At 32.0% G+C, this 12,931-nt stretch overlaps 1 protein-coding gene across 3 annotated transcripts; it reads left to right on the forward strand.

Annotated features, from left to right (window-relative positions):
• The first annotated feature begins 1,526 nt into the window (after window positions 1-1,526).
• On the forward strand, window positions 1,527-12,601 carry LOC135677056 (single myb histone 6-like). Of its 3 annotated transcripts, none has more exons than XM_065188926.1 (7): window positions 1,527-1,906; window positions 2,898-3,095; window positions 3,296-3,516; window positions 4,026-4,110; window positions 6,317-6,400; window positions 8,863-9,209; window positions 12,160-12,601. In XM_065188926.1, coding segments are annotated over exons 2-7 (888 nt in total). In that variant the 5' UTR covers window positions 1,527-1,906; window positions 2,898-2,945; the 3' UTR covers window positions 12,161-12,601. The 3 variants fall into 3 exon arrangements, with proteins under 3 accessions (XP_065044998.1, XP_065045000.1, XP_065044999.1); XM_065188928.1 differs by having other exon boundaries at window positions 1,527-1,901; XM_065188927.1 differs by having other exon boundaries at window positions 1,527-1,824.
• The last annotated feature ends 330 nt before the right edge of the window (window positions 12,602-12,931 follow it).

Below are 12,931 nucleotides of genomic sequence, written 5' to 3' on the forward strand. Positions count from 1 at the left end.
CAATTTAGAAATGAATGGATAAAATTTTAATTGAATTAAGATTAAGTAATAGTACAGGAATGCAACACGAAAGTAGCGTTGAATCGAGTGCACAACTGATAGATAATGGTCAACAACCACTATAATCGAAATAAGTAGTTCACAAAGAATAGATAATAACAGAGAATAACATTGATAAAAGATAATAACAAGAATAATCACCCACTGCTTTAAATACCCTCGGTTTAGTCTATGTTCTCTTATGCTATGAATACTTCATAATCGAGGGTTGGCTAAGTTCAAGGTTTTAGAGGCACTCGGCCAGTGATGGGTTTTACCATGGAATTCGATTATCCAGTTTCCTCTCTTTCAATCTTATTGTTTACTCCTGCCCCTCTCTCTCTCTTTGGAGTTTACTATCTTTCTTTCGAGGAGTTTACTATCTTTCTTTTGAGCGCATGTGATACTATTTCATCGTCTATATTTTTGATATGATATCAAAGTATTACTTATGTATTTCTATATATGTTTTGAATAAGAATGAAATGCATACATCAAATATGATATACAAGATTATGTTTATTATTTATTCACTTGATATGCTTCAAAATATTTCTAAACATTCTTATACCTTTGATATATGTTCAAATGCTTCTTATATCATTTGATATATGCCTAAATATTTTTTATGCTAATGATATATTCTAATTAATCTTTATTCCAAATAAAATATGCTTCAAATGAAATGACATTGTAATTCTATATTCGATGAATGACTATCTATGAACTTTTGTATCATGCATTTTATTTTGATATTTTGTTTGTTTGAAACTGTCCTCTTTGTTATGAATATATTAATCATTTATTAAACTTTCTATACTCACTTTGTTGTTATATAAAAATTTTAAGTTAGCTAATTACTCACTGTGATATTTGAATTGGTCTGAAATAGTGAAAAGCTATAAGATTTTGAGTAAATTTTTATTGATTGATATGTTTTTGTTATATAAGTACACTTTATATGTAATGAAATATTGATGATAAATCTAAACATATGGGTTTTATAAAGTTTAAAAGACCTCTCATGTTTAAGATTTTGGAATGTTAAATTTAATTTATATAGTGAATGTTAAGTTAATTTATGATAAATATTAGTTTTATAGTTATATAAGTGGATTTATGATGTGATTATTATTTTGATAAGTTGACTTTAGTTTGTATGAATTGATGTGATATATGATTATAAACTATACAAGTTTTATGGATAATTAGATGTTTAAATATTTTTAATATCCTTAAATATATTTAAATATTTTATCATATATGTGTCGATATATTCTTTCGGAAAATATGATCGAATGGTAAAATTTTTCATTTCTCATATTTTCTCTTAGAGAAATAATTATAAAAAATATTATATATATATATATATATATGTATATATATATATATATATATGTATATATATATATATATATATATATATATATATATATATATATATATATATATATAAAAGAGATTTATTTATGTATGTGTGTGAGAGAGAGAGAGAGAGAGAGAGAGGGAGAGCGCACAGGGTAGTGTTGAAGGGAAATATGTGACTCCATTTTGGTTAGGGTTTGGTTAAACTTGGTATTTAGTTAATTATTCATGGCTGGGCTTCGTCTTCCCCACCGGTGGCATTCGCTTGCTTTGAAGTGGGAGTATTCTCAGATGCACAAAGAGGATCCGAATGTGTAAAGTCTTTAACATAGGGTCAAGGCAAAAATCCTCCTTTTATCGTCGATCTTTTCTGCCAATTAATACCTGAGCCCCCTCCATGGCCAATTTCCAACACCGGAGGTTGTACTCTGCTCCTCAGTTGATCTCCTTTGACCTCCCTCTCCTAATTCTTCCATTTTGATCGAATATTGAATCACGTACGGTATGTTTTTCTTTGAATTTATTATTGTATTATTTGTTTTGCACATGTCGCTTCTTTTAACTTAACTTTGTTCTCATTATTTGGATTTCCGTTGAGTTACCTGAGTCTTGTTCCTCATTTTTGGCACTTTGGAGAATTAGGGCTTTCGGGTAGATTTCATCCTGCTTCAATTTAATTGGGCCATTTTCTGCCGGATTATTTGTGCTCGTCGTTGGTTTTTGTGGGTTGCTCCTATTATATAGGATTCGGATTATTGACTTCTTCGACAGAAGATCTTGTGGAAAATTGGTCTTTTTCCGTGTTTGGATTGGGCCTCTGATGACATGCTATGGTTCAATAATAGCTGATCATTTTGCCATTGGTCTCGAACCTACCTTCTTTAAACCTTTTTGAATTATAGTTTATTCTTGAGCTCTCCTTGGAAGAAATGGACTCCTGGGCTTGATGTGGCATTTTGACCACCTCTTTTCTTCGTCTACTGTTTCTGAACCAATTTACTTGCAATACCTGCCACATTCTAGATTATCTGATAACTAAGGTTATCTTGTTTTAAGAGATGTATATTATCACTACGTGGTTATATTTTGCAGAAATTTAAGGCTTTCTTAAACTGCTAAAAGAAGGACAGTAATGACTCTATATGTTTGTGTTGGCTCAACTAATGTTGTTCTTTTAAAATAAATTTCAATTTCTCTTAGGCCCAAGACTTGTTAAGAGTAATACCCCATTGTGTTCTGTTGAAGCAGGTATTCTCTTGTTTCCTTAATGTTGGTGGTGGAGTGTTGCGGATATCAGGATCAACACGGATTTCATGAAGTCCTGTTGATCTTGTTTTTCTCATTTTGTAATTGATCTTTATTGTCCTTGCATATCACATGATCTTCATAAAGCATCGTACAATTTGGTCGTGGAACTTGATTGAGATTTTGCTACTTTTTTGTTTGTTTTTAAAGTTGTGACTTTTACAACCACTGTCATGTGTGGATATCAGGCTAGTGTGCCATCAGATATTATTGTAGAAGGTTTTGTTCTCTTGTTGATGGGAGCCCCCAAGCAGAAATGGACTGCAGAAGAGGAGTCTGCTCTCAGAGCTGGAGTTCTAAAGCATGGGGCTGGAAAATGGCGCACAATTTTGAAGGATCCAGAATTTAGCAGTATATTATGTTTGAGGTCAAATGTGGACCTCAAGGTAAATTTTCTCACAAATTGTGTAATTAGATCTTGGCCCAATTTTATAGACAATTTCTTCATGTTTTCACTGTAAAATACTTTGAAGAAGGTTCTCCTGTCACATAATAACACTAGATAGTATATATCCATCTGAATCAACTTCTGAGCTAGTGCTGAAGTTATGATTTACTTTTTAAAATCTGATCCATAAATGGACAGGATAAGTGGCGGAACTTGAGTGTGACTGCAAATGGTTGGGGATCACGAGAGAAGGCCAGATTGGCCTTGAAAAGGAGCCGACAAAATTCCAATCATGATTATAACCCAAAGGCTTTCAACAGAGTAACTGAAGATATTGATGCTCAAATACTTGATGCCAAGCCTCTCGCTGTGACTAGTGAAAATCTTCATGTTACTGGTCAAAAGAGATCATTCTCAAGGTTGGTGTTTCTCTATTTCTTGTTTGAAAGTTAAGGATAGCAATTGGCCTTCTATGTGAACCATGCAATTCACATGTTTTTAATAATTTTATTTTGCCACAATCATTATCTCACTACTGAAAAATGGAAAATTATTGTTTAGAAGTAAAGAGTACAGTAGCACATCACAAGACTGATGAAAGTTGCTGGCTGGAAACACTGCAAACTATGCTATACTTGATGATATGGTCTTCTCCTTATATCTGTTTCCATAGTACCAAGACTTCCAGGTTTAAAGAATGTGACCTTTTGAGGCAAAATAGGGGACTTTTATGTCCGGTTGGAACTGTATAAATTATTAAGTTTTCATGATTGATTTCATGGTGATGAAACATATTTTGGAGCTCTATTAGAAATACAACTTGGTTCTTTGCTACTGTTTCTAGTTAAGACCTTTATTACTGATATATACAGTTTTTCTTTTAACTGGATTATGACTTCTCTATTGGATTTCATTTTCGTTTATGTAGGCTAGACAATCTGATATTGGAAGCTATAACAAACTTGAAGGAGCCCACTGGGTCTAACAAGACAACTATTTCCATGTATATAGAGGTTGAATTTCTTCTATTAGTTTAGTCGAAAGAAGATCTGGTACAAACTTATAGTAAGCCTTTTTTCTAAAATTTATCTCTCGGCAGGCCATAGCTTATATGTGAGTTTGTTGTTATTCCATTCTGAATACATGATTCATAATTACTGGGAGCTTAGTAAGCTTATGGAAGTTATGTATCATATAGAACCTTGCGTTTTCAACAGTCATCCAACACACATAAATGCAATTAGGGTAAATTCCCTAGAAAAGCTCATACTTTACTTTTGACTATTTCTCACATAGCGTCCTTATTTTTCATTTTTTCCTAGAGAGCCCCTATCTTTTGAGTTGGACAAAAATGCCATCAACCACTCATTTGTCTTTACTTTCTTTTCCTCCCTTTTAAGCCAAATACAAATGAACCAGTCACCTAAATAGATAGTAGTCAATAAAATCAAATAATATTAATAAATTTTATTTTATTAATAAAATATAAAATAATTATAAAACTAATCTTAAAATTAAAAACAAATTATTATAAAAATGATACAACTATGAAAAATATTAAAATACATATTATTAATGATAAAAATAATAATATTATTTGTTTGTTATAAATAAATAAATAACTTTTAAAGTCATTCAATAAACCAATAAATATTAAATATCAATTTTAAGAATTCTCAAATTTACATGAAACTTTGGAAATAATTGACAAAGACTTAAATGACCATTTTTTTCTATTTTATGTCTTTAAAATAGACATTTTACTGATTTCAGTCTTAAAAGTTAGTTCAGTTATATTTTAATTTTGCAAATTCAAGGTGAATTAAAAATCACTTTTGGCCAAAAATTAATTGAAGATTATCAAAGAAGGTTTTATGGAAATTTTAAGAAACAAATATTTTTTGGAGACTTAAGTTACATATAATTCAGCTCTTTAAATGCTGATTTTTTATTTTTTTTTCCAATTTAAGAGTTTTCTGGCCAAAATTTTATGAAATACTGTAATAACCATTTTTAAAAATTTTGGGCCCTTAAAGTATCTATTTTTAGTTAATTAAGCACTTGAAAATTAAAGTTTTTTATTTTTGGTCAATTTAACCTGAAATTACAAGGTTTTTTCCATCAAAAGTTTCATGAAACCTTAAAAATCTCTTGCGAAAGCCTTAATGATCACTTTTTCTATTTTTATTTATTTTCAGAAAATTCAATCCTTAAAATGCTAATTTTTTTTTTTATTTTGTCTATTTTGGACAATTTATGTTAGTTTAGAACATATTTGACTAGAAAATCACTTATATTTCATTGGAGAAATTTTTTGAAGTTTTGAAATTCAGATTGAAATAAATTTTTGGCATCTGAGGTGAGATTATATTATTTTTAAGGTTATATATAGAAACAGTGTATTTCCATCAAAAAATAATATAACTCAGGTTTAGTTTTATCAAAAATATCAAAATATTTTTGGAACATTGGTGTTATTAAAATTTCTGTGCAACACTGGTATTATCTAACAAAGGTTCAATTGGCCAATTTTCCTATTTTTGGGCTATTAAAAGACCTATTTTCAGTTAATTTGACTCTTAAAAAGTTAAAATTATTTATTTATTTATTTATTTGACCAATTTAAGCTAAAATTTCAAGGTTTTTTGGTCAAAGGTTTTATAAAACCTTGTAAACGTCCCTTTAAGAAAGCCTTAAAAGATTATTTTCAGTTAATTAAGCACTTAAAAATCTTTTGTAATTTTTTTTATTTTTAGCCAATTTAAAAGCTGAATATTTTTTATTTGCTTAGTTTTGGCTAATTTAAGATAAATTTAGAATAAATTTGATCACAAGATCACTTTTATTTCATCATAGATGCTTTTCTGAAGTTTTGAGATAATTTTTTTTTAACCTTTGAGTTACATTGTTTTCAAATGGGCTTATATTATTTTTAGGGGTTATACAAAAAATCTATAAGCCCATTCAAAAAAAGTTTTGACCTCCCAGTTGCACTATTTTTAGGATTATAAATAAAAAATTGTAAACCTATTAAAAAAATAGTGTAACGCAGGTCTATTTTTTTCAAAAAATATCAAAATTTTATAAAACATTAGCAATATCTAATGAAGCTTAATTAACTAATTTTTTTTTCTATTTTCGAACAATTAAAAACCTATTTTTAATTAGTTCAGCTATTAAAAGGTTGAAATGGTCCATTAACAATCTGGCTTCATGTAGGATCAATATTGGCCTCCTTCAGATTTCACTCCATTGTTATCAGCTAAGCTGAAGGCGCTAACTGCAAGTGGGAGATTAATTAAGGTAGTAGTTTTTCTTTCCCTATTTAAATTTATTCATCATTAGCAAGGTTGTCAAATTGATTTCTGGAAAATAGGCACCTTATGTTGTCATGCTATTGAATGAAAAATTGTGATTCTTGTCATGTATCACCTTCGCGTGCCGACTGACAATGCCAATCCCAGCCTGGTTCGATATGTACCAATTGGTACTAGTGTATTGTATGTCGATATGCTGGTATGTATCTGTCTTTGGAAAAATGGTTAGAAAATGATAAAAAAAATCCAAAAAAGCAAAAACCCCTTTTTAGGGGGTTTTATGCTAATTTAACACTATTTCAATTATAATTTAATAAGAATAGAGTGCGAATGAGTCATAAATCAATAGTAAAAGTTAACTAATGGCCTTAATTGTGTTTACATTTAAGAGAAACACACTAATCACCCTTAGCAAGCTGTGATTAGGCTTAATTATCCTCAATTTGGGCCTAAAATGTAGATAATGAACCCAATTAAGATTATTAATAGAGATACACCAGTCGCCATTAACATGCTATGATTAGGCATAATTACCCCGATTTTGGTCTAAAAATAAGCTAATGGCCCTAATTGTACCTAAACTTGAGAGAGAGCCACTAATTGCCATTAACTAACTGTGATTAGACAAAATTAGTCTCAATTTGGGCCTAAAAATATGATAATGGAACTATTGGAGCCTAATATTAAGAGAAATATGCTAATCAATCCTAAGTATTTATAATTTTAAAATAATAAGCATCTGATTATGTCAAATAATAATTAAAATGTAGAAAGAGCATAAATAAGAATTTCTATCAAATCATGTTCCTGAATTCCTACAATTGAATCTTTTCAAGTTTGGATGAGCTCTAAATAATTGAGTAGGATGTTTAATTGTTTAAGAGAACTAGAAAGACTAAGTGACTGAGAAAGAGAGGGAGCATGAGTGAGTGAGGAGGAGTGAAATAAGGGAGGGAGGGGCTATTGAATGACGGGAACTAGGGGTCCAGCAGTCAATTTGACTGTTGGTACCCTTCAACCCCCTTGATTTGACATAATTAACTGGTACGGTCGAAATGCAATTGTTACTCACCAGTATAGGTTGGTGTCATCGAGTTTCGATTGTATTGAGTGATAGTGTGATACAAGGGCACTTCCTTTGGACTAACTGGGCTAGTCCACGTACCGATCATCGGGCAGATCGATATGTATTTGCCCATTTCATATTGTATCAGGCGGTACAAAAATCATTGATTCTTATTAGTTTATATGTGCATGCCTTCAAAGTGCTAAAACCAGTTGAGAGGACTTGGAAAATAATTAATCAACTAGCTTCGTTACTTTGGTCAGTATGAATTTCTCTTCTAAGAAAGCCAGTCATGGGATTGAGGTTACATTTGTGAATATTAATGCAGATGGCGTCTTTAATTTTTCTTTCTAATTTTAATATGATTACTTTAAAAACTACTGGTTTATCTCTGAACATGATTTTTTTCCTTAATAGTTTACCTTAATTTGTGTATGCCTTCAAAGTGCTAAAACCAGTTGAGAGGACTTGGAAAATAATTACTTGGCTATCTTCGTTACTTTGGTCAGTATAAATTTCTCTTCTAAGAAAGCCAGTCATGGGATCGAGATTACATATGTGAATATTAAAGCTGATGACAGCTTTGATTTTTCTTTCTAATTTTAATATGATTACTTTAAAACTACCGGTTTATCTCTGAAAATGATTTTTTTTCCTTAATAGTTTACCTTAATTTGTTTTCCCTTTTGTGGTATGTTTTGGACGGGGTGCTAAGAACTTGCTAAATTACCCCAGAAGTTTTTGATTGATGCTACAAGTATTTTTCATTATGCACAATTTGTGATTTTCTACATTATATCTTGGTGAATGATGGTGGTCCAGTGGCTAGCAAGCTGCACATGAACATGTTTGATGTATCTGACGGTTCCTTTTCCCATAGCAGGCCTCTGTTGGCATTGCTGTCTTGATGTATGTTCTATGAAGCAATATCACATATATATTTTATTATTATTTTTCCAATTAACGACTACAGGTTCCATTATGGCTTGATTATGGCATAATATTTTTATTAGGACATTATGGCTTGAATTTAGTCATTGTTGTGAACAACTACAGGTTTTAGTGTACTTTGCACTTTGTAGTATAGAATCTGAACTTAGGGAAGAATCTTTCTACATACTCGTCCTATAACAGTTGTGGACTTATATTCTGTCACAGTAAATTATTTTAAGGAGAAACTTTACTGATTACTGGTTTTTTGTATTTTCTATAAGTATCACATGATTATTGTTATTGCTTCAGTGGACTGCTGAAAATTCGTAAATCAGTAGTGTCCCTTCAGGATGGTGCTTTCCAAGTGACAGATTGTACCATTCAGATAATCATCTTTTTGTTTAAATGGTTGATTAAAACTTTTGTCTTTCTTGCTTTTGTCCTTTTAGGTGAAGCACAATTATAGGATTGCACCAACTTCAGCTTTTTTAAATGGGAAAACATCTAAACTTTTGCTTCATGAGGGTAGACAAAATGAGCATTACAGAATAATGAGCGATGATTTTAGACCTGTCTTAAGATGTCACGTAGATGCTGAATTAGCACGGATGAGAAATATGACTTCACAGGAGGCTGCATCTGCTGCTGCACAAGCCGTTGCTGAGGCAGAAGCAGCCATGGTGAAAGCTGAAGAAGCAGCAAGAGAGGCAGAGGCTGCAGAAGCTGATGCAGAAGCAGCACAGGCTTTTGCAGAGGCAGCAATGTTGACTATGAAAAGCAGAAATAATCTAACCTGGTAAACCCTTTTTGGCCATAAGTATCACTTTTACTACATCCGTATACCTTTTGTCAAGTAAGAATTGTTGTGCAGTTGTTAAGCTTTTGTTTCAAATGATTGATCAAAACTATCTTTCATAGTTGTGCATTCTATACAACTTTTTGTTTCTCTTTTCCCTTTGGTAGACATTACGGATATACATGTGTGCTCACAACATTTAGAATGATTCAATTTGTTGTCTATGAACTATTCTGTATTCCATAGAGAAATTTAGGGGCTTTTTTATTTCTGGAGAACTTTATTTGGAGTACGATGACGAAAAAACTTATCCAGCCTCTTGAATTGCATTTAATACATGGCTTCTTGTTATAATATTCTCATCTTCATCAACATTTTACAAATTTTCTATGCCATTTTTCTTGGAACTATATTTCATGGTTAAGTTACATCCTGGCATCATCCACCATACTTGCATTTTTATTTTTCAGAAAGAAATGTGGTAAAACATTTCAGATGTTGGATTGACATAGGATGTATAATAGATGGATCTACTAATTTGCTTCTCGCTTTAGAAATTTTTTTGTCAATGATATCTGCATCTAGATTGGTTCTGAACAAATGAAACATCAGGTTTTGTCTCTTAGGAACCCTAACTTCATGATTTCTGTATCTCAAGCATATGACATTTGCTTGTACTTGAAATCATATTAAGCTTGAAGATTGAAGAAATATCCAGTTTTCCCAAATCACCCCATCAGAATTTTTATTATAAATATAATGTGCATCCCATTTTTCCTTGGTACATGTTACTCATCTTGTTTCAGAGGTTGAGAAGCTGTGGAATCTAAGGACTTGAATTGATGGTTTTGTGTCATATCTGTAAATATATTGTGATAATCTTCAATGTCATCAGATTCTACAAGATATTAGATGCATCGGTTTTGTAGGTTTGGTGAAGGATGTTTGATGCATGGTTTTGGACTGTGTGAGACGAATGACTCTGAAACTTGTTGCAATGTTGGATGACTATTTTCGCAATGTTATATAGCTAGGAATCATTCTAGGTTTTCCGCAATTAAGCCATCTCATTTTTAAGTGTCATAACGTATCAAAGATAGTTGCCATCTAAATCGTGGTTTTAAATCCCGTTTTGAGCTGCTTCTGCTTAGGTCGCTATTCTGTGTGACTTCTAATGTTCTTGAACCATACCCCCTAATATAGATTATCTCAGCTTTGATTTGAAGCCTTAATTAGAATGTTGCTAAAAATTCATCTTTTCATGGTTTGGAAAGCTCAAATAGATAAATTCATCTATTTATCTATTTGTTTATATGAGATAGCTTGGGTGGTTATTTCCAAGTGGAAATGGGTCTTCCTGCTCTCTCCTTGACAGATTTAGAATCTTTGTTTTTTTTCTACCGGGAAGCAGTTCTTTGCTTAGTTACTCATAGATCATGAAGGTAAATTAGATAGCCCTTTAAGTGAGGAACCATTTAGAGTCTGACACAATGTTTATAGAGACAAAATGATTTTGCTTTATTTAGTGCTCTTTCTAATTGGACAAATGTGTTGGATTCTCATGTAGTGGTGCCATTTGGTCATGCATAGGTCTCATGTTGCTAGGTGGTTGTGAGTGTGACCTGCAGGTGAGACGTTTAAAGATTAGTTGGAGTGATGAATCTGGTTCAGCAATTAAAGTTGGAATGATTTGGACCTATTTCTATATTTTTGGCCTCAGTGATTTTCTTTCTTTTTAATTCTGTTTCCATTTTTCTACATGATGTTCGAAACTGAACTTCAAGCTTCAACTTCTTTATACTATTATGGCTCCATATTTGTAAATTGGAGAGGATTTTTCCTATTTTCTTGCTACCTCATTGTATGCTGAAAGCTTTTGTATAGTCTAAAATATAGAGTTGGCACCGATAACTTGGTTTTATAGTAAAGTTTAAGTAATAAAATTTGCTTTGGATTATTGAACTTTTTATATCAATGGACCATGTGCAAATGTTAACTACTTTTCATATCCATGTCTTAACACTAGCATAGACTACAATGGGACGTTATGTGCCAATTTCTTGGGATCACTTGCATATGTTTTTCTTCCACCATTGAGCTTTGTGTAGGTTTAAATCTCTAGTTAAATTAAGAGCATTCAAATCTCGTTATTATTTCTAATTTTAATCAATCCACCTTATTTAATCATGATTTCCATAGGTCTCCTTTGGACATATCCATATTATTTTTCTCTTTTTATTCTCTATCTGGTTTATACTCGTTTGTTTGCAGATGATAACATTTGTACATGTGGACTTAGACATTCTCATCTTAGCTGCACTGGTGCATGTTTTCTAATGGCTGAGTACTTTTATTTCCAAAGCATTGCTGACCTAACAACTACCTCATAAATTAAGGATGATCATAGAAAATTCCTGATGCCTCTCTTTGCTTTAACCACCTAACTTTTACTTTCTGAGAACGTGTTCAAGCAATCAGTTCTTCATATAGTATTTTTTTTTATATATTACGTTGAAGGTGCTCCACCGAAGGAAGCCACACAGGGTCTTTGGGTTAGGTTTGCACTTGGGTAAAGAAAACCTTTGGATGACACAGCATCTTTGTCACCTCTAATTTTAATTCAATTGGGGTGTGTATTTATAAGCAAAGAATATTTGAACAGTGTTGAAATAAAGGTGGTATTTGATTAGGGAAGTCTGTCTTAGATCACATGCATTGCAGTTATTGATATGATGAAATGAAAGAAACCTTTGAAGCTTTCTGAAGGCATAGGGTTGGCTAATACCCTAATTATTTGAAGTGATAGGAAAATAAATGTTGTGACTGTAAAAAAGAACTAATATGAAGTCATTAGTCTATGAAAATAAATTCCAATACTATATATATTATACTATTTTATCATGTTTTATCATAATTGTATCTTATAGTAATCAACAACCGTTTTGTGCAGATGGTCCAAGTTTGAGGGGGAATTGTCTCGGCTCTTGAACTGGTTTTCCAGATACAACTCTACCGGATATGCTGTTTTCTTGGTTTTACAGTTATTTTGCAGGATATATGGTTATGCTTGTCATGTTTTGCATAATTTCACAATGATGGTGACCCTTGGAAATCTTGCTCGGTTCACTACAAACCTTGGAAGCTGTTTAGCCATGGCGTTGTCATCGCATTAAACAATCGTTGATTTATTTGCTAACGGAAGAGCAAGTGGGGTGTTTGGAGAGCTGAAATTTCAGAGCGAAATAAAAATTGCTGCTTGGATTTTGACGAATGTGCAGATGCTCGACTGTAAGCAAGATGAACACATATCCTCGAGTCAGTCACCATTTGTTCACGAGATTGTACTGTGGAAAAAATGACATCATATATATATTGTGTATTTGCTTGTCTAATGTTCTCTGTACAGGTTCCGTTATGCAAGTCTTAGTTGTCGAACTTCCGATTTGACCAAATTATAATAAGCAGTCCTGCATCACCATTCAAAGTCCAGCTACTTGAGAAAATGGCCAGTATGTGAGATCATGATTCAAAGAAAACATGATGCCTTAGAGCTTGTTATAATTCAAAGGTTCCTGTAAATGATTCATGTCATGTTGATTCCTGATGGAAATGGAATTTGTGCCAAAAGAAAATGTTTGGAGAAATGTCAAGATACCTTTGTTCCTCCTGCCCAGTCATTATGATGTGTGATGGATTCAAATGTCTACCAATCAACTATGGAG

The sequence above is a fragment of the Musa acuminata genome, chromosome BXJ1-6, assembly GCF_036884655.1.
Source record: "Musa acuminata AAA Group cultivar baxijiao chromosome BXJ1-6, Cavendish_Baxijiao_AAA, whole genome shotgun sequence".
Lineage (NCBI taxonomy): Eukaryota > Viridiplantae > Streptophyta > Magnoliopsida > Zingiberales > Musaceae > Musa > Musa acuminata.